This window comes from Haemaphysalis longicornis, unplaced genomic scaffold (genome assembly GCF_048455015.1).
Source record: "Haemaphysalis longicornis isolate Haplotype H1 unplaced genomic scaffold, Haemaphysalis longicornis Haplotype H1 scaffold_12, whole genome shotgun sequence".
Lineage (NCBI taxonomy): Eukaryota > Metazoa > Arthropoda > Arachnida > Ixodida > Ixodidae > Haemaphysalis > Haemaphysalis longicornis.
This window is the reverse complement of record NW_027526225.1, coordinates 89,090,373-89,111,580: the sequence shown is the minus strand read 5'-3', so window position 1 is coordinate 89,111,580 and position 21,208 is coordinate 89,090,373. Positions and strand designations below refer to the sequence as shown.

At 45.9% G+C, this 21,208-nt stretch overlaps 1 protein-coding gene across 2 annotated transcripts; it reads left to right on the top strand.

Annotated features, from left to right (window-relative positions):
• Nucleotides 1-1,849: 1,849 nt before the first annotated feature.
• On the top strand, nt 1,850-21,206 carry Gcs2beta (glucosidase 2 subunit beta). 2 transcript variants are annotated; one of them, XM_077693699.1, is made up of 14 exons: nt 1,850-2,018; nt 2,342-2,458; nt 4,734-4,829; nt 5,829-5,886; nt 7,394-7,511; nt 10,038-10,173; nt 10,990-11,174; nt 12,484-12,573; nt 12,823-12,906; nt 14,273-14,483; nt 16,175-16,244; nt 17,394-17,558; nt 18,343-18,442; nt 20,595-21,206. In XM_077693699.1, the coding sequence occupies exons 1-14, from the start codon at nt 1,871-1,873 to the stop codon at nt 20,742-20,744; spliced, it is 1,728 nt and encodes a 575-aa protein (XP_077549825.1). In that variant the 5' UTR covers nt 1,850-1,870; the 3' UTR covers nt 20,745-21,206. The 2 variants fall into 2 exon arrangements, with proteins under 2 accessions (XP_077549825.1, XP_077549826.1); XM_077693700.1 differs by having other exon boundaries at nt 1,851-2,018; nt 10,038-10,167.
• The last annotated feature ends 2 nt before the right edge of the window (nt 21,207-21,208 follow it).

The following is a 21,208-nucleotide window of genomic DNA, read 5'->3' as shown; positions in this document are numbered from 1 at the left end:
AAGGTGACAGGTTTTTGAACTAAGGTACAAACTCGTATACTGGGAACTAATTATGACGAACGAATGAAACTCTGCATAATAATGGAGTCGTTTTAGCGGCCAATTGTCGTATAACTTTTTTTGGGAAAGTGTTTCAACAAAAACAAGTTATATCGTTTGAAATATTGCATTTGGGGCTAGCACAGAGGTGGACTCGAAAGAAGAAATACACTTGTATAGACTGCGATCTGACCACTGTCTCATCTTAAATGAGTCGACAAGATATGTACAAGATGGGGGTGGTATAAATGCTTTACTTGAGCCAAAACAGATGTTACAGCCGTTCCTCTCTTGCACGAGGCATTTGCGGCCAGTTGTGCCCAGGATATCAGCTCGAGCTAGTCACCCAGGTCGCTGCTAGCCGGCTGGGCCTCCCACTGCTAAGTGCAAGAAAAAATATACCCCTCCCAACAATGCAAAATCCCGACCATCTCGACTAACGTGAAACCTGGGGAGGGGCGAAGCATGCAGTGTATAACTGTATTCGTGGAGCCTTGGCGGTTTTGCCCGCGTAGATGAAACCTTTGAGGGGTAGAGGTGTACAGCTTTTGCTGTAAAAGTCTCTTGAATGAAGTCTGCTCTTCGGCAAGGTTGCTTGCGCACATGAAGTACGGAACCATAGCCGACCTTCGGTTGAAAAGATTTACAGGTGATCCATCTGATGGAGGGTGTGCAGGCTGCACTAGCAGTGCTTTGTGGAGCAGATTTACGTTAAACGGAATTCACTTCACTCTGCGTCCCCCAACCTCCTCCAGCCTTCTCACCTGTGCATTTTTGCCAAGGCTTTGCAACGGGCGCCGCTGCAGATTTTTGTGCAATGACACTACGGCTTGTGGAAGGACATGCTCTTCAGCATCCATCTTGGTATTCATTGTTTGTGACAGCGGCTTTGTGGTTCCTACAGCAACAGGTGGTGAAGTGGCAAGGGAAACGGTGTGACACGGATTAGATTGACAGCTTTTATGTAGGACTCTCTGGTTCCAGCTCCCTCCTAATATTCGCAGAAGCCAAGATACCTTGCTGCATAGGCTTTGGCGTGGTGCTGTATGACTGCTACTAACGTACTGTATCAGGGAGACTTGTCAGAAGTTGCGTTTCAAAACCGCGAACTAGCCACACACTGAGGACTAATTTTTCCCCATTATTTTTCTTTCTTTCCTTTTTTTTTTTTTTGATGGACAGTGCTTTTTTTGAATGAATTTGATAGTGGCGGTAGGTTTTTAAGCCCTCTTGCATGTGAGACAAGGCTTTCAAGAGTGGATGGTTCATTGGTTGCTTTCACTGTCATCTTTCGTACCTTTTTTTTTCATCCTTTTTTTTTTTTTTTTTTGCCGCGCTTTGACTTGACGCCACGCTAGCACCGTCGACACCGCCGCGAAGGAGAAAGCAGAACGACAGAGGAGAGAGAGTGCGTAGAGGGAGAAAGTGATTTCTTTCTCTCTTTCTCTCGGCGCATTCTCTCCACTCTGTCGTTCTGCGCTCTTCTATCGCTCGCTGGGTTGACAGATCTACGCGCTTCTGCCGAGCGACAGGGAAATTTTGCGGACATGTCCCATTTATTGCTAACGCAATAAAACCTTTCTCTCCACTGGCCAGGTGGGATTCCAGCATTGTAGTCTGCTGCACGTCGAAAGCGAAACCGATTGCTAGTTTCAGTTATCCAGTTCATCAAAATGTACGCGAATAATACACTTAGGTTTTTATTTCTTAAATTTGAGCATATTTCTTGATTTTGGTTTAGGTATTTGGCGTTTTTGTTTTGTTAAATTTTGAGCACAGCGCCGTCTGGGTTCCCAACAAAAGCCGGCGGCTCGTCATTTCCGCCGAAACGATGGCGGCGGCCACGCGTGGCGCAAGGATGCCGTGTACTTCGTGCGCGATAGTTCCCTCCGTTATTTTCGCGCTGTTAGTAATTACGGCTCGGTGCCTAGCCGACGATAGTATTAGAATTCCCAGGCCACGCGGAGTCTCACTTGAACGTAAGCTTTTTTTTTTGTTCTTTACACATTGCGGTCTTTTAAAAGTGTCGGCTCCGGCTCTACTTGGTAGGTGTGTGTTGTCCCGACAGTAGCGGTAGAGCAAACCTATGCGAAAGCGTTTTTCGCTTCACTGTTTTTTACAGCTAACTGCTGGATTAGCCTTATGCCGACGGAACAGACGGAAATCTCGCAAAACTGAAAGCCCGTTACCTGCACTCGCCCCCCCCCTTGCATGACGCTTGGAGATAACGTCGCCTTTTCGGTCGTGCCGTCATAAAGGACAGTGCGAAATTCTTTTGTGCCCTGCGTTTTGTGCTTTGCAGATGCGTCGCTTTACGACCGCACGAAGAATTTTACGTGCTTTGACGGCTGGAGCGAAATTGATTTTTCTATGGTGAATGACGACTACTGCGACTGCGAAGATGGCTCGGATGAGCCGGGTGAGTTGTTTCCGTCTCTGCTGCTTGTAACAATGCCGCAGCTTTCTTTTTTTTTTATGCGGAAAAAACAGCAAACCAGCTTCCCCCGCTCTGGTATCTCCCGTAAATGTTGCGCACCACGGCGCACTTTTTTGGGGCCTTTAAATGTGCTTATATCAACTCCGTACTTTTTTTTTTTTTTCGAGAATTGAATTGGATACATTTTTTTCTTCTTGTAAAAGTGTTAGCCTTAGTGTGCACAGCCCCGTTTCACGCAAAACTGTGCGCCGTTTAGCTGTGCCCCGAAATCGCTGCATTTCTGCGTGCGTTTGTCGCACCTTGTTTGGCTACTTCATGGTTGAAATAGTTGCGAAAGCATTGCTCGAGGTGGGCTGTATGCGTTGCAGAAATCGTGCTTCTGTGCTTCTGCTTTCCCTCGCTATGCTGTCATGTTTTGCGCTCATGTCGCGAAATATACGTAATGAAACTGGTTTCCTGGCTTCCGTAGATTTTGCTCAAAATGACTGAATTGTGCTGGGCATCCTTTTCTTACGCACAAAGTGTTACAGAGGGGATTAAAAGAAATGCGAACATCGGAGCGCACAGCCTCCGACGCATGCCGCACAGTCTGGCTGCAAAGTCAGTAAACTGCACGCATGTGCATTTCTTCGAGAGCGTTTGAGAGTGTGGCCTACATTTATGGGAAATGCTTGATCAAGAAGCGGCGCCGGTTGTTTTTTTAGAGGCATATTTTCACGCTGTCTCGCCACTGAGCAGGGTGATCGTTGAAGGGCATCATGCTAGCTGCAATCACCATGCTGTGCGCTTGCCTCCCGAATGTAGTAGATAAGAAGACGCCTCAAAATAAATAACCGGCATCCCTTCTTTATCAAGCATTTCCGCTAACAGTAGGCCACACTCTCAGACGCTATGAAAGAACTACGCATGCGCGCAGTTTACTGACAGCGCAGCCGGACGGTGCGGCATGCGTTGGAGGCTGTATGCTCTGTTGTTCGTATTTCTTTTAATCCCCCCTGTACTCTGTTTTGGTTATTGTGAGACTGCGGGGATGCTTAAAGGGGCGTGAAGGCTATGCAGTGTGGTACACATTAGAAAAAAAAAAAACACTAGCCTTCTCTATTCCAGCGATGTATGCTTTTTTAACCGAAAAAAACGCAAGAAATATCGAAAATCTTTAAAATTTTATGGTATGAGGACAATGCGGGCAGAAGCGGTGCAATAAAGACCAGCACTAAAAACAGTTAGCAGCGTAAACGGAACTGGATGCCGCACAACAATAGCCCGGTCTAGTTGCTTGGCAGTAGCTTTCGACAGCAGTTGCCATTCGCACAAGATTATGCGACTGGAACAGATGAAGCTTCATCTGTTCTCTTTCTGAAGTTTGCGATAAAATTATCATTATCGGGACAAAGCAGTCGTTTGATGTACCAAACTTGCATTTTTTCTTTCTTTTTTTTTTTCTTTAAGTGGTCTTGCACGAAAGAAAATCAAAGTTAGTTTACAAGCACGGTGGTATCCCGATTTGCCCAGGAAAACCTCGTCCTTCGTAATTTGAAGTTGGCGCGCAAGGGCTAACTTTTTAGCGTAGGCACTAACGGTGTTTGTAGCAGGTCTGTCCCAGGCTAAGAATGCAGCAACAACCTAATTAATGTAAACATTGGAAGAATTGTCTTGCATGGCATGAATTTATTAATGAGGCATGGGTCAAAGGGGAGAGCAGCACAAAATAACTTGGAAGTAGAAACAAGTTTTTTTTTTCACGCTGGCCCCCTCCACGTAAGTTCACCAAGTTGCCGCACTGAATGATGCCCTTCTGGTGGTTTTGTTTCATTGCATCACTGTACCCGATATATTCGATGTAGACACGAATAGTTAAATGTGTGATGAAAATTTCATTTTATTTGCGACAAACCCAAAAAGTCTGTAACAAATGAAATGCACGCATGAAAATGATAACCAAAGCACGCATATTTCACAAAGCACACACCCGCTGCTATTCGCAGTGCAGATCAAAAATTCCTAGCTGGTACAAATTTATAGCCGAGGTGTTGCTGAAATTTTTCAGAAATTTTTCTTTGAGTTGTGCTTTGGAAGACACTGCCCTATCTCTTGATACCCTACTTCTAAAAAGTGTCACCTGGCGTGATTTGATGGGATGATAGTTGATTTTTTTTCTCATGTTACAAGTTTCTTGGGTGCTTTCTACTGAAAAATGTTCTGTGGCGGAAATAAAAAATAAGACTTTTGGCTGAAAGAAATGGCTGTTTGATTGCAGGCACCGCAGCATGCAACAATGGGAAATTTCATTGCAACAACTTGGGCCACAAGGGCCTATACCTTCCGTCGTCCAGGGTTAACGATGGCATCTGTGGTAAGTGGCATCATTTTTAATCTTTGATTCTCGTAGCATATTTTATAAAGCTCAGTATTTGTAAGCACCGCTTTGCCTGTGCACCGTTGTAGAGATAACCATGCAACAATACATTGCCAAGGACATGTCTGCTTGAAAGTGTTTAGGTAATACCCTTATCACACGGGCACTTTCAATCGCGATTGAGTCGATCCGGATCGAGCTCAATCCGGATCGGGCCCTGCTACACGGCATTTTCAATCGCGATCGAGCTCGATCCCGCTCGAACTCAATCCTGGTTTTTCAAGCGCGATCGAGGCTTCCGAGCGCGATCGAACGAAAGCGGCGATACTCTCGTCCCCGCTCAGTAATGGCACAGAAGGTGACAACTTCAACTAACGCCCCAAATTGTGTCGAATAACTTGACCCAAATAAGCATGCGGTAACATTTACATAGTTACAAATACCTACGACCACGCGAAGTTACCAGACGCCGGCCGCAAGTACATTGTTAGCGCCATCTGGCGTACACGAGTGCAGCCGGTGGAACTTCTCGATCGCGATTGAAACGTGCCGTGTAGCGGCAGCCGCGCTTGAAAACTTGATCGCGATTTACTTCAATCGTGATTGAAAGTGCCGGTGTGACAGGGGTATAACCCTTAAAACATGCAAGATAGAAGCCACCAGAAACACGTATATAGAGAACTCGGGTTTTTAATGTTGTGCTGCTCGTAGTTTCTTCCTCTGGCTTCCGCTGCAAAAACATGTTTGTGGCCTTCATTCAGTGCTTTTATCAGTATTTTGCTTCCTGGGAGGCAGGCGCATGGGGGGTTTTTGTTCGGCATGAAAAAACCAGAACCGTTAATTGCTCACCAGCACAATGCAAGCAGTGGGCTGAATGTAGCCATCTAAGGGATTCAAATCCTTATCGCTGTTTATGGAGCCCAGCATGACGAACTGCTTTTGCCGCACGCTCAACAACATTCCGTCCAAGTTGTTTTTAACCCCCCTTTATTGCAGATTGCTGCGATGGCAGTGATGAATACTCCACCTCTGCTGACTGTGTCAACAACTGCCTGTAAGTTTACTTCATGTGAAGTGAAATGGCGATTCTGGGAGGTGGGCATGAGGTTGCTCTCCTCGTTACTCCTGATCTACCGTTTTATCAAAGTACAATGTGAAATGTGCAACGCAAGTTATGCACATGCACAAACTGAGCTCATGCCTACTTTTTGGACGCAGCCAAATACCGTATTTTCGCGCCTATAACCCGCCCCTGCATATAATCCACACCCGCCGGAAAAGAAAAAAAAATCCTCTCGTATTGCCCGCACATTTGATGCAGGAAAAGCTGCACCAAAGCTACTGCTCAAGCAACACGTCACATACTATGTAGACAGAAAAAGCGTACATTTAGCAAGTAGAACACACTGACTGCAAGGCAAAAGTCACTATTCACTTAGTGTCACTACTTGCACTAGAACCAGTGCAGTGACACTGCACCAGCAGTGCTAGTGCCCTTGTCCTTGTTTTTTCTTCCTTGTCCTTGTATGTTTTGTGCAATCGCTGCCATGGAAGGCTTAGTCAGTGTTGCTGCGTGGGAGCTTCACAAAACAACATGCATTGCCGTTGAGCTGCACTAAAGGAAAAACCCTGCGTGTTGTCCGTACCCCTACTTTGCCACTGAAATTGCATTTTTGGGGCATGTTATACGCGCGAAAATACGGTATCATAAAAATAAGGGAGAAAAAGGGAAATACAGTGTTAGCACGTTTTTCTGGGTTAGTACACATGCAGTGTGCCACATTGCATTGTTAGCCCATGTAGCTAGTACCGTATTTTTCTATGTATAAGTTGCGGTTTTTTTCTGAAATTTTTGTTGGTGCGTCTTATCCACCAGTGCTACTTATTTATGGAGTAAATCCGGTATGTGGCGGCCGCACGAAGTCTGCTCTCGGTAAGGTGCCTGTGTGCTGCGCGATGTCAGCGCATGTTAGCTCTGTGGTCTAAATGAATGAATTATTCGTTAGCGAGTCAGAGGACGAAGGCTTTGATGGTTTTGCCTAAATGCTGTCTGTAAGTACATGCCATCTGTGTCTATCAATAAACCATTTTTGAGAAGTTGGTTCTGTCTAGACTTTGGACAGTAGGCACATGTGTCTAGCACTGCTTACCGGGGGGATGTGTTCAGAGGCGTTGACTGCCACAACCATGTACTTTTGCTGCACTTCTGACGAACTGATCCTCTATGAGTTTACCTCATTAAGTGCGTTTTGTACAGCTTTGTGTCTTATACACTGGTGCGATTTATATACATTTTTTTTTCCGGGAACACTGTCGTTTTGAGGAGGGTGCGACTTATACAAAAGTGGGACTTTATACCAGAAAATATGGGATAATTCATCTCGTTCTCATGGGAAATGGTTGCTACTACAATATTGTTGAAAATGTGCTGCTCATCATCTCCGTTTTGAAGTCTCCGGGAATTTGTGTTACCTGTTGTGTTATGCCATCGTGTTTTCTGGAAAACCCCCGCCTCTTTCGATACCCCATCGGTTGATTCCTCCCTTCCCCTCTGTGTGCAGGGAGCTTGGGCGGCAGGCACGGGAGGAGGAGGAGAGGCAGCGAGAGCTGCTAGCACGAGGGCTTCAGCTGCAGCAGCAGATGGCCAGCGAGGGCAAGAAGCACCGGCAGGACTGCAAGGTGGGTCTGCCAATCGCCCCCCCCCTCCCTCCCCAATTGGGTGTGCCAATCCCCTGACCAGCATACATGTCAGAGTTGTGAGAACATACTTAGTAGCGCAGAGAAACACACTCAAGGAAGAGGACATGGGACAGCCACTGTCCCATCTCTCCGATCCCCTCTTCCCACCCCTAAGCTGTGGGAGAACCGGGTGACCAGCGGCCATCTGGATGTACAGCAACTCCTCGGCCCGTTTGCCCGTACGCACGAGTTCTCGATTAAGTTCCCGCTTACGAATAAGACGCCAATAAGTTGAAGTCAGCCACGGCAAATAAGTCGGTTGCCAGAAAACCCGACGGAAAGGCTGCCTTAACCGAGCGTTTCTATCAGTTTCGGGCAAACGACGTATTACCTAGACAGCGCTAAAGTCGTAGTTGAGAACTTATTCCCACACTTATCGCGTTCGGGCAAACGGGCCCTGGCATCCAGAGCAAAGGCTCTCTGCTCACCTCATCAGTTCCTGGACTCGGGAACCACTCCCATTTCAGAAAGCTCAAATAAACGTCTCTCTCTCATGTCCTTTTTCTTGTGGGTGTTTCTTTGCGCTACTCAGTATGTTCTCGCACCAAAACCAACACGCCCAGCAACAAGTTCTCCTGATGTCAGTTGGCCCTGGGCTGGACCTCTGGGCTCTTTTTTTGAATGCCTACCGTATTTGCACCATTCCAACGGGCACCTATTTTTATGAGAGTTGGTGGCTGAAAAATGTCTACGCATTGCATTCTCAAAACTCAAAAACCTCAAAACCGAAATGAAGCGGCTCAAGGAACAGTGGCCAGCGACACGTCTCCCACTGTCAAGTGTCCATTGAGTTTTTTGTTCGCCATTTTCCTTTAATTGCTCAGGTTTTGGGCTAGGAAGAAAGCTGCGTAAATTCGGCCAAATGTCGGTAAAGAAATGATAGTATCAATATGGCGCTTTGTTTAAATGCAAAGTAATCATCTTGGTGGAAACAGAACCGAGTTGGGCAGTGTCCCGTGCATTAGGAGTCCCCGAGTCTTGTGTTGACGATTGGCGAAGAAAAAAAGGAAGAGGGGGGGGGGACAGTATTTTTAAGTGCAAAGCTTTACGGAAGGGCTTCAGTTGCCCACAGCAAACGACCGATTTATATGCAGATAAACGTTTAACGTTTTGTGCCAAGTTATTATTGTCGTTTGCAGGTGTTGAATTCAGCTGCGTGTTACAATCAGGGACGTGTTAGAACCGTGCAAATATAGTATCCATTACTGTCTTTTCGTTCAAGGTTTCATTCACTGGGTCGTCTGCAAGGTGGGTCGGCCAATCCTCCCGCCAGCCAGTCGTCTAATACCCCTGTCACATGGCAAATCTAATGTCATTCGAAGTAAATGACATTTGGTTTGACTGTGTGGATCTACCTACACGGCGAAACAAATGTCGTTTGGTAGTGACAGTGGTGACCATTAGGAAGCACGTAAAATTATGGTTCCAGTGTGTCTAGACTGTTTTCATACATGGTAGTATTTTAAAACAAAACAGATAATTCTTTTTCTTTAATTAAAAAGAAGAAAATCACCACTTTAGCTGCTATAAGTATATAGCACACGCCGAGACAAGTCAGCAAAAAATCCGTATCAGGGTAGCGCGCGCATTTGGGACGCGATTTTTTCTTGTAAGTACTTGTTTGTCTTTCTGTATTAAAAAAAACAATACGAAGAGGGAAATATAAGTTTACTGACAGTTTTTAGAAACAATATTCTTTGGTTTATTGGTCGCTGAATGAGCTCCCGAGCCCCAGTTGCTAAATGCCAATCGCCTCAAATGTCATTGGGTATTCTCATGTAGCGCCGAACTGGTGACATTTAGAGCAAATTACATTTTGTTATAAATGTAATTAGATTTGCCTAATCTGATTAACTTTAGATAATTAAATGTAATTAGATTAGGTGTATAAGTCGATCCTCCGACCCACATGCATGCCTATTGTCTGTAGATGGGGTCTCTGGGCTTCTCTCTTTTTTTTTTGAGGGCCTTTTTACTTCTGTTAACAGTCTGGCACTTATATGGTTTTGTTCTAAAGCATGTGTATTAAAGCTCAGCAATGGAGTGGCAAGTGCTTTATAGGGTCACCGCCTGTTGGAGGGGGGCTTTTAGTTAAGCCATTGTTTCCCACACCCGAGAATCTGGTGACTTCTTCCTGGTTTCTTGCTTTTCTGAAGTTGCATAATGAGGTGTGAACCAGGCACTTAGTACAAGGTTACTTTATGCTGCAGTAGACATGGATAAGATGATGATGGTGGATGTGCCCACGGTATTGTCTTGATTTATGAATCTACAGATAGAATACAAGCAGTATTGTTATTTTCAGCTACAATGCTCAACTATAAATGAGTAATGAATAGAGACCATAAAATAATTTTCTACTTTTGGCTGTAGCTTCAGTATGTTTAGTCTCTTTGGTGAGAAATCATTCCTGTGGATTTCGGACTGAATGTCAGACGTGCTTTCCTGTTGTGCGCTCACGTGCAGAGCAAGTTGGAGGAGCTTCGGGGTACCGTTGAAGAGGCACGCAAGTCACGCGACGCCCTCGAAGCAGTCAAGAAGCAGGCCCAGGATGTGGAGAACCAGGCCCTCCAGAAGTACCGCGACATTGAGGCCGGTGAGGGCAAGTGACCTCTTTGTAAGGTCACTCGACCATTGCCAGATTTTCAGTGCAAAGCAGTGTTTTAGGGAGTGTTTCCTTGTTTGTTCCACACCTTGAGTAATGCTGGACTTTTGGGCCTGTTGTTAGTATTGCCCTTCACTCTGTCACCACCACTCCACCTCACTTTCCTTGCCTAATTGTCAAGGAATGCCTCTCGAAATACCATCCCCGCTTTTTTAGTGCCAGCAAGGAGTGGTGGCAGTGTTAGGCCTAACAGCATGCAGCAACAACTGCATGGCAAACGCCATTAGGGTTACAAAAATGTTAACCCTAATGTGCGAGACAGTGTTACCGGCTTGACAGAATTGTCAGTAGTGTCCTTTAAATAGGGCTGTAGTTTTATAACCATGACCACAGGATGCACTGCACAGTTATGCAGAAACGACTGCATTCGTGATCAGACCACTATTAGTTAACTAAAGCATTGTAATGACTTTGCAGGCATTAAAGTTTTTTTTATTTTGATGTTGAACTTTGAATGTTCAGCAAAGCCTCGGTAGTTTTTCTACCATGTGTCTTGCTATTCGCATGTCTTCGGTCATGCCTTCAGTGTAGTGTCTACCACGTTCTCTGCATTGTTACTTATCTGCATTTCAACTAGCTTTGTTTTATGTAGCTTTGTTTTTCCCTTCATGTCAATGCTTGTTTTTATTTTTCTCCCTCTGTTTTGCGGCATTGTTCTGCCACTTTTACACAATGTGGACGGGCGTAACTGTTTACTGATGGCATCCTTGGTGCATGCCTACAAGAAAACTCAAAAGGGCTGCGCTATTGCAGAGCGCAAGAAGGAACAGGAGGAGCTCGAGATGAAGAAGCACGAGGAGGAAGAGCAGGCCCAGGCGGAGAAGGCCTTCAAGAGTCTCGACCTGGACGGCGACGGCACGCTCACGGCCGCCGAGCTGCAGACCAACATCATCTTTGACCAGAACCGCGATGGCACCGTGTCCCTGGAAGAGGCCAAGGTACCACTACTGGCCACTCTGTCCTATCTGGCATTGTCCGGGGCTTATGTTGTAAAATGTGGCTGGCCCGAAGTGAAATTTCCCTGAATGAACAGCGTGGGGCTCAGGGTGCCTCCTTGGGGAACCCCGTGGTGGGTATAGTGTACTACTTTGGACCGCAACGAGTTGTCATTGTCGTGATGGTAAAAAAAAACCTATTGCAATTTCGGGTTGCCTTCGTGAAGCTTGATGGTTGTAATCATCGTCACTGCGGGCTGCTGTCTTGTGGGGAAGCTAGTGGGGTACTATTACGCAATTGTGCAGTGTGAGTTGGGTTAAAGAATGGAAAAGGAGGGTGGGGGTGTCTCGGAAGGATGCTTGCTGTTAGTCTACAAGTGTGAAAGAGGGTCTCAATGGGTTGTATACTGACATGCATATGTATAATGCATGCATGTCTATGTATAAGTGTGCCGATATGCAGAGGAAGGATAAAAAGTGCTGACGATGCCTGATGAGTGCAGGGGATTTCATAGATAGTCGTCCTGATAGCGCAAGTGTGACACTGAGCCAATGCTTGCTTCCTCTTTAGCTTGGGAGAGTAAGGTGCATTCCACCATGATCACTTCTTTGTGAGACTGTATACATATATTGATTGCTGTTTCACTTCGGCCAGCTGGAGCAGCTAGTGGCTTTCTTGTAGAATTCATTCAGTGTTTAGTCTGTTTAACTCTAGCTTATTTCACAAACTTCTCAGGAGGAATTGAAACTTGCTTTTTATGAGCGCATGTATCTGAGTGCACTCAGAGCTGGGAAAGATTTGCACATGGGCAGGTTTGGCGCAAAAAACAGCAGGGTTGTAATCAAACATTGGTCCCTTCATAGCAATCAAGCATTGCTTGCTTGTTCCTACTGTTGGGATTCATTCGTGGCAAACATTGTCATTGTAAACTTGGCACAGAGCAGAAATTGGGGAAAGCTCAATAAAACAGGTAATAAGTAAATAATTTTGTAAATGGTTCAACTACAACCAGTCAACAATTTCCATCACTCCATCAGTTTCACTTGGTAATACCAACTCAAACTTGCTATGGCTTGCAGCCCCATGCATGTTCATCCCTCAAATCTTTATTGATAGTTTATAAGGTTACACGTATGTGTAACGATCATAAACTGAGCTACAATGTCAAGCTTACATGTATTGCACCACTCATTCGGGCAACTTACATTCACCTGAGGCAATGGATAAGCCCTGGTCGCTCATGTTTGGGGATAGCCCGAAATGGCTAACAGGCATGGCTACCCGTGACTACTCGTTAATTCTCGTGCGCAGTTCTTCCTGCACATGGCAGACAGCTTGGACCTTGAGGAGTTCACCACCACGGGTTGGATGATCATGAAGCCTATCTACACCAGCAGCAAGGTGAGTCGGGTCACAAAATAGATTCATCTAAGCAGTCCAAGTGGCGAGTTGGTCTTTTGACATGGTAGGATAAAATGCGAAAAGGATGGGAGGAACAGGTGGTTGTCTGTTCTGTTTATCTCTATGTCCTGTCCTTTTCGTGTATTTTATCCTGCCAACACTAAGTTGACTTCTGGGAGGCATTTGAAATGAGTAAACCATGCAAGCCACTTAATGAGGGGGAGTGACAACTGGTCAACTCGCTTGCAGGCCCCTCCCACTCCAGCACCCGAATCAACGCCCCCTCCTGTGGTGGAGCCTCCAGAACCCACCACCCCAATGCCCCCTGCCAAGGTAATGGAGCATTTTTTTTTTTTTTTGACACAGCATTTTATGTTTGGAGTGTTAAGACCTAATTTACTATAACTGTAGTAGGCAGAATATGAAGTCATTTTGAATAGGTTCTTGTACTCGACGATATTCCATTCCCAGATAGGCTCAGGCACTTCCAGTGTGATGCAGGAGGTTGACTGATCATGTTCATATGCCACACCCTGCCTCTGAATCGCCTAAAAGGTACCAATGTTATTTATGGGGAAAAAAAAATGCACACAATTGAGCTAAGGGAACATTTTACAGTAAAAAAAAAAGAGTAATCACAGGTTCAAAGAAAAAAAAAAGCCCAGGCCATCACCGCTAACGTGAAACCTGAGAAGGGGTGAAGCATGCAGTATATAGGTGTAGTCTTGGCGCCGTGTTATTTTTGCCCACGGAGATGAAACCGTTATGGGGGTAGAGGTATACAGCTTTGTTGTAAAAACCTCGTGTCTTTGAACCACAAAGTGCTCTAGCGCAAGACGTTGGAAAACGATTGTCCTGGTGTTACAGTACCGTGTCTACATGGTGCTATGACAACATGAGACGACAACGACACGGGACTCCGACTGCCCGATCACCTAAGGGGCTTCACCCCTGAAAGTAGCGTTGCCGAGGCGTGAACCCAGGCCGTTCGATCCAAAAGTTGAGGCTCTACCCTCAGGCTATTGAGGCCGAGCGGTGGAGTTCTTTTGGCAGTTGCTCCAAGTGTTCCAAGTGAACCTTTAGGTACTGCTGGGTGCACACAGAAAGTGCCGGTCTTGTACCTAGTATGGAACGGAATGTCATTTCAACTCGTGAGTACTACAGAGCGCCTACTAGCACGGGTGCTCCCTTTAGCACTAAAGGGTGCTAAACTTCAAGTGGGGCACCATATAAACGGGTAAAAAGTTTAAAAAAAAAATGAACTTGATTTTTGTTTGTTTGCTGTCCTTTGTTTTCACAAATTCAAATGTATTTACCGTGCTGTCCCCGCTGCATTAGCGAGGTGTTCTCATCGGGTGTTACATTCTACAGTGACATTCTATTGACGTTATTGCATGATCATGATTAGGTATTAATGAAGTGCAAGACATGAATTTAGTTTCGGTTAATACATTCACGTGCTACATGATTGAGATCTGCGTAGGAAGGATGGAGCGCAGAGGCTTCCCACGACATCGCAGCCTAGCGAGCAACAAGCTGCTCCAAGACCAAAATTTTTTTGTGCATAGATGCTTTCATCAGGGCTTTCATACCGTTTTTTCGGTATGCACATTCCACTTTTCCTAGCACCACTTTCATAGTGCTAAAGGCTGCCAGTCCTCTCAAACGCTCATCCCCTTGTGGACTTTTCTCTTCGCAGGAGGAGGAGGAGGATGGACATGAAGATGACGAGGTACCGGAGGACTCGACCCGCGAGGACATGGAGACGTCCGCAGAGGAAGATGAGGATGAGGACGTCGAGCCTCCCAAGTTCCCACCGAAGGACGAGGATGAGCCCATCGGAGAGCCCCCGGCGCCCAGTGCGGACAGCACCACAGAGTACGATGAGGAGACCAAGGCGCTCATCGAGGGTAAGTGGGGCTTCGCGTGGACTGTCCTCTTCGAATTCACACACCAGCTGTTTCACCTACACTACTTCTGCGTCCCATCCTAGCGCTGTTATCAAAACTTAGTACGATATAGTTAAATCTGGATGTAATGCATACCTGTATTTAATGAAGTTTTTCTATTCCCCATTGCAAGCCCCGTTGAGGCCCACCATGTGTTTACGACCTTTATGTATCAAAGCCATTGGGACGGTTAACTTTGATGTAATGAATTTGCTACGCTGATGAGTCATTGTTTTTTGCTATTTTTACTGAAAAATCTGCTGGAGAAATGCACTAATCTAGCTCATTTCCCCCTCGCCGCAAACTACCGTGTGTTTCCATGTGCGAATGTGGTGCCAGTCAGTTAGTTACTAGGCCTGTCTGTCCGAGTGAAGTTACGTGCGTCCGCTGCTATCTGTGGTGTGGGTTCGTTGGTGATGAGCTCTGCTGCCAGAAAACGAAAAGTTTTGTCTTTTCAAGAGAAGCTCGCAATTTTGAATACCGTCTCTGCCAGCGAGAAAGAAGAACGTCGCCACCCAGTACAGTATCCCAGCTAGCACCCTCTCCCCGATTTTGAATGCAGAAAAGAGGATCAAGTTTATCAAATTTACGAAAAGGCACCCTTTCAGCGTACGTTTGGTCCTTGAAGCACGTTAAGGCACCGAAAAGGGTCAAAAGGCAAAAGTGATACCTAAGTTACGTTTGTGAACATGGGTATAAGTGACTTTGCTTCTTTGAAGTGCCGTGTAGTGACTAAGCTTGTGGGAAAGCAGATAGCGCGAATCACGCAGCTTTCACTGTGAAATATAAATCCTTGAAGGGTGAGTTCACCGTCACTGATGTCTAGCTTGTGGTTCCATTTCTGCTTCATTCACGCTAGCCTTAACTCGAGACCTGCATGTAATGAAAGTTAAGAATTTTTGTCGACTTCGTTATATTCAGGTCTAACTGTACTAACAAGCTTGCATTAACCCTTTTTTTTTTTTTTTTTTTTTTTCACTCCGCGGTAGCACTGCTCTATCGCTCTACTGTTCACATCTCCAGTAGACTGAATAGCTGTGGTTTTTTGTTGTGAAAGAGCAGTGTGCTGTAACTACTGGATGCCCGTATCGGGGCTTGTCGTTTGGAAAACTTCATTTGAGACTTTCTTTTCTTCTTTTTTTCTTTTTAATTTGCGGTTTAGGGGCATGAAATTACTTTTGTCCCTTGAAAGTAAATAGGATGTGCTGGGCTTTCCTTTACAGTGCTGCTGCCTGTACATGAAGCTTGTTGCAAAGCTGAAATTTTGTCACTGTTCGAAATGGCAGAAAGGAGTGGAGTATTCTTAACGCAGGGAAGTGCGAACCATCAATTTTTCTCGAATACAGGGTTACGGAATGTTTCCAAAGGTGCAGTTGTAGGATTGTCGGGGTAAAGTTGAGGGTTGGGGGGGGTATGATGGAACTAAAAGATTGAAAGTCGCAGCACTAAGTCTAGCCGTAGGCATTATTATTGATTCAGATTACCTAGCGTTTGTATAATGCGTTGAGGACGTTTGCAGACGTTGGGAAGCAAATGTTGGGAAGCAATGAGCAATCAAATGCCTTCTTTTTGCCCAACTTTCTTTTAGGTGGTTGCCCAATATTTTTCTGAAGTTATTAGACGATTTTAAATTACCTTCTTGTTCTTTTCAGCTGCGAAGAAGGCTCGAGATGAATTCAACGAAGCAGATACCAAGGTCCGCGACCTCGAATCTGAGATCAGGTGAGCGTAAAACTTGGGCTTGCTTCTAAGTGTCAGGTTTCCCGTTTGTGCCAAAGGCTGCACTTTGCAGCACATTGTAGCATGCCCTGAATGTGCGTGCAATATTCATCTTTTTTTAATACCGCTTAGCTGATCTATGTTGTGTCGAGGCGCTGGATTTAATTTCTGGTGTAGTGACTGGTTTGAGTCGTGTTGTCTTTTTCTTGTTGTTCACAGCTGTTCAGGAGTTGTAATCTTGAATTTACATATTCTGATGCATTCGTGCTCTGCATTTGCACAACCGTCTTTGCACAACCTTGTGCACAACTGTACACAAATTTGCACAAACTAAAGTAATGCCCAATAACCTCGGGAGAGCACAGCGGTTTGAGGTAGGTAGCGAGGCAGTGGAAGTGGTAAGCGAATACATCTACTTATGCCACGTTGGGACCACGGATCCCAACCATGAGGCAGAGATGATTAGAAGGATAAGAAAGGGGTGTAGTGCATTTGGCAGGCATTCTCAGATAATGAATGGCAGCCTACCACTGTCCCTGAAGAAGAATGTGTATGACAGTTGCATCTTACCGGTACTCACTTACAGGGCAGAAACTTGTAAAAGGGTTCAACTAAATCGAGGACTACTCGGCGAGCAATGGAACGGAAGATGATAGGTGTAACATCAAGGGACAAAAAGAGAGCTCAGTGGCTCAGGGAACAAACGCATGTTACGGACATACTAGTAGAAATTAAGAGGAAATGGGCCTGGGCAGGGCATGTAATGCAAAAGCAAGATAACCGTTGGTCATGAAGGGTAACAGAGTGGATCCCTAGAGGAGGCAAGCGTGGCAGGGGGCGGCTGAAAGTTATGTGGGCACATGAGATCAAGAAGTTTGCTGGGATTAATTGGTTGCAATTAGCACAGGACCGGGGTAATTGGAGATCTATGAGAGGCCTTGCCCTGCAGTGGGCGTAGATAGGCTTATGGTGATGATGATGATGGAATTTGCATAGCGGGGTTAATGGGGCAACTTTGAATTCTTTACATTCTTTGAGTCTTATGTTTGTTCATAATCCCTGCTCTGTAACAATGGATGGATTGCGGCAGTGTTTGGCTTCAATTCCTGCATTCTGTGCTTACGAGTGCCTTTGCAAAAATGCACCACGCAGCAAACTGGAGAAATCCCTGGAGACGGACTACGGGCCTGAAGACGCGTACGCCGCCCTGCGCGAGCAGTGCTTCGAGTACACCGACCGGGAATACACCTACAAGCTGTGCATGTTTGACCAGGCTTCGCAGGCACCCAAGGCAGGCGGCTCAGACACCAGCTTGGGGTGAGCATTCCTAAATTACGCCAATTCCGTCTCGCTGCCTTCCTCCCCTGCAAACGGGAATTACTCCGTGGAGGACATGGTATATTTTCTAACGACAAGTTTGAAGGAAGATGGTGACTCTCCTTACCTCGTTTCTTCGTGACTTTGAGCTTGCAGGCCTCTATTTTATAGTTTCCATTGGGAAACAGTTTCCCTAGAACAGCTTCCCTAGAAGTTTTCCTAGAACAGTTTCCCAGAACAGTTTTCCTAGAATAACGAATTACCTGCCTACATCAATAATAAGCATTATTGACACAGAGTTATTTAACAATGTTCAAGTAACGTAACATGAAGTAATATGTAGAACAAGTTGTGTCCTGTCGTTTATTATTACTGTGCTTATATCACTCCTGTTGTTTTCCAATTGCTGCTCCCCCCTGTAATGTATCTTTGCCTTGAAAGTACGGCATGACATAACAGTTGCAAGTGGTCCCTTGCAAGGCCTAGTTTACTGGGCACAACCTTGTAGACCTGAAGCAAATATATGCTAAGTTGTCAAACTGGATGTGACTTCTGAATTAAGCACTGTGACTTCTGTAATGAAAGTGCTGCCTGTTAATTGTCTAGCTTAGGTTCTTATATACCTAGCCGTGCTATGCCTGCAAGCTCCCCTGGCAGCCTTTCGAGGCTCTGCTATCTTATCTTCTCTTCGGCTTTTTTGCGTATTTGTCAAATTGCTCCCAACTTCTGCCTGATAAAGTAAGTAGCACAAACATGTTACTGGCTGCCTGTCTGCTGTGTGCAGGCGTTGGGGAAGCTGGAACGGCCCCGAACAGGACAAGTACAGTCAAATGAAGTACGAAGGCGGAGCGACCTGCTGGAATGGGCCGACCCGCTCCGTTGTGGTGAGTGGGTGCTGTTAGCCCTCCGCTGCTTTCTCTAGAGATGGCAAGGTCTTCTGCCCCTTCATCGAATAATTTCTAAGAGTACAAAAGAATTAGCGGGTTCCGCGAAAAAAGTTTAATGGGGACTTGCAAACCACTATGCCCCCTTCTGCTGGGACGTATGGGTTTGCTTTGCCGACCCACCTGATGGGTGGAGACAGAATGAAGGAAAGGCTTCTTGTAGCACCATTAGATGCAGGTTGACAAATACAAAAATCCCGGGCCATCTCCACTAACGTGAAACCTGGGGAGGGGCGAAGCATTCAGTGTAAAAGTGTATTCTTGACGACTTGGCGTTTTTGCCAACAGAGATGAAACCATTGAGGGGTAGAAGTATACAGCTTCACTGTAGAAGTCTCGTGTCTTTGAAGCACGAAGCTCTCTAGCGCCAGGCGTAAACGAGTGTGCTGCTGTTTTTTTTAGTACACGCAGGGGTGAGACAGCTGCGCATATTGCGCAGTTTTGATACAAATTCGTTTTCCTGCGCCAGGCTGCTCCAAAAGCTTGAAAATTGCAAGCATTGCGCCAAACTGCTCCGAAAGAGTATGAGAGCCAAGGATTTTAACACTCCCGTCAATTTCAGTAGGGGGAAATTGCTTACTGACGGCATAATTTTCCAGCACCCCCAAGGTGATGCTGTTTGTAAAGGTTTAATCGATTGATCTTTCAATAAAAGACCCGCATAAAATTGCCCACGGGATAGTTTTTTCGAAAGCCACAACGTCGGGTTGCACATGTTATATTGTGCGAATTTTTAAAGTTTTCCCATATAAAGTTTTCACAAGCTGCTTGTGCAAGTTGATTTTAACACAGCAATTTTGGGAGCACCGCATCTCCCGAACGACATTACTGGGCGCTGCCATCTTGGTGCGGTGAAGATTGGAAAACATGGCCGCTGGGCGAAGCAGTCGCACGTGGTTCAGGCAGAGTGCTCTTCGCCGATTTCTATCGCGGTTTTGGTTATGGGGGTGGCCGGGTTTACATTTAGTCTTTCGTCCTATTGTGGGAAGTTACGCGACTCGAAAGACGGGGGTTCATCAAAAACAACGGGGTACCCGCAATACCGCCGTGTTTCGGCCTCGAGTGTGAGGCACGGTGCGTGCTTGAAGTGAAATTTGGGACTCATTACGGCGCTATAAAACGCCGAGTTATTGTTGCTATTGACAGTGAGCTTGCGAGCGGCGGGAGTGGGACGATGGACACTGCAGAAGTGGCGGCGCAGGCTGCATCACCTCCAAATGTTCAAGCAGTGTCCGATAGCGGGACGGGCTATTATTGCACGCTAGTGATAATGGTTCATCTATCTGAATTGAAATTTAATGCCAAAACATACCAATACTCTAATTACGATCGTAGTGAACGCCCACCTTGGGTCTTGAAATGGGAGGGCTGGTGGGGTGCGACGACTGTCACCTTGCTTTGCTCAACTTTTGCCGTGGCTCTCAGTTGTGCATAATGCCGAGTCTGGGATTACAAAAATAACAACTTCGGCATTCACGGGATAATAAAAATTCCTTAAAATTAATTGCTTAGTTTTTTAATTTGATATTTTCAACGGAACTCCGCGTTATCTATGCATAGAGCCCAAGAATGTAAAAATGGTTTGAAAAAGGTAGTGTAGTTCGTTCCTTGTGATACTCAGGTAGAAAAAACTTTATTGAAAGGCTGTTTCAGTGTTATGTACATTCAAAACCAATTGAAAAGCGCCCCCCCCACCCCCCCGAGTGTCCAAAAATTTGATTTTTTAGGCTCCTAAGGTGACATAATAAATGTCGTTCTTCTGCTCCAAATCAAGGTTCTTCTGCTCCAAAATAAAAAAAAAAAAGCTGCTCCCAAATATGGTTCAGCTGTCTCACCCCTGGACACGTTACGAAGTGCTTTAGCGCTCGACATAAACAAGTGTCCCAATGTTTTTTTCTTTAGTGCGGGTTACGTTCTAGCGCAAGGTATAAACAAGTTTCCCGGTGTTTTAGTACCGTGACTACATAAGACAGTGATTACGACTATGACAGGAGACGCCAACAGCCCCAGCCCCTGAAAAATTAGTGCAGTTTCCTAGACGTCTCTTCTTTTATTGTTGTTTTGACCCTGCCTGCTTTCAATCTGCTTTCAGGTGGATCTTCACTGCGGCCTGGAAAACCAGCTCACGTCGGCATCGGAGCCAAACCGATGCGAATACCACTTTGATTTCAACACGCCAGCGGCATGTAAACAGGTTTCGGAAGATGCGCCCAAAGACCGTCATGTCCATGAGGAGCTGTAATGAATGTTTCTTGTCAAGGCCTTTCCGCCGGAGCATCCATGCTAGAGCATTCCAGCGGGGCAGAACAATCATTGTCTTACTGGCAGAGGGCACATGCACAACTTGGTGTGTGTGCACACGGGTGTTGCACTGGTGTTACACTGGTGTGCGCACACACTGGTGTAGTGCAGCTAAGGAGGGCAGGAAAGGTAGTAAAGCATCAGTGTGTGCAGTGATACGCACAAGTGTGGCACGTCTTGAAAAAGGTTTTTAAGACCATTCACGGGTGCACTGGAACGCCTTTTACTGGCATATGGTGTCCACCAAGTTTCGTCTATTGCCCCCTCATCACTGTCAGGCCGGTGGAGGTTGTTCTTTTGCTGTTCCAGCGGCTACCTACTCAGCGCTTTCTGGTTCTGCCCCCCTTCGTCTCTCCATCTATCATGAATTTGGAATAAAGCCTGCGTGATTATGCTTTTTTCAGC

Coding starts and splice junctions, on each gene's coding strand:
- Gcs2beta (XM_077693699.1), top strand. CDS start 1,871: ATGGCGGCGGCCACGCGTGGCGCAAGGATGCCGTGTACTTCGTGCGCG. Junction 11,175..12,483: donor TGTCCCTGGAAGAGGCCAAG/GTACCACTACTG, acceptor TCTCGTGCGCAG/TTCTTCCTGCACATGGCAGA. Junction 12,574..12,822: donor CTATCTACACCAGCAGCAAG/GTGAGTCGGGTC, acceptor ACTCGCTTGCAG/GCCCCTCCCACTCCAGCACC.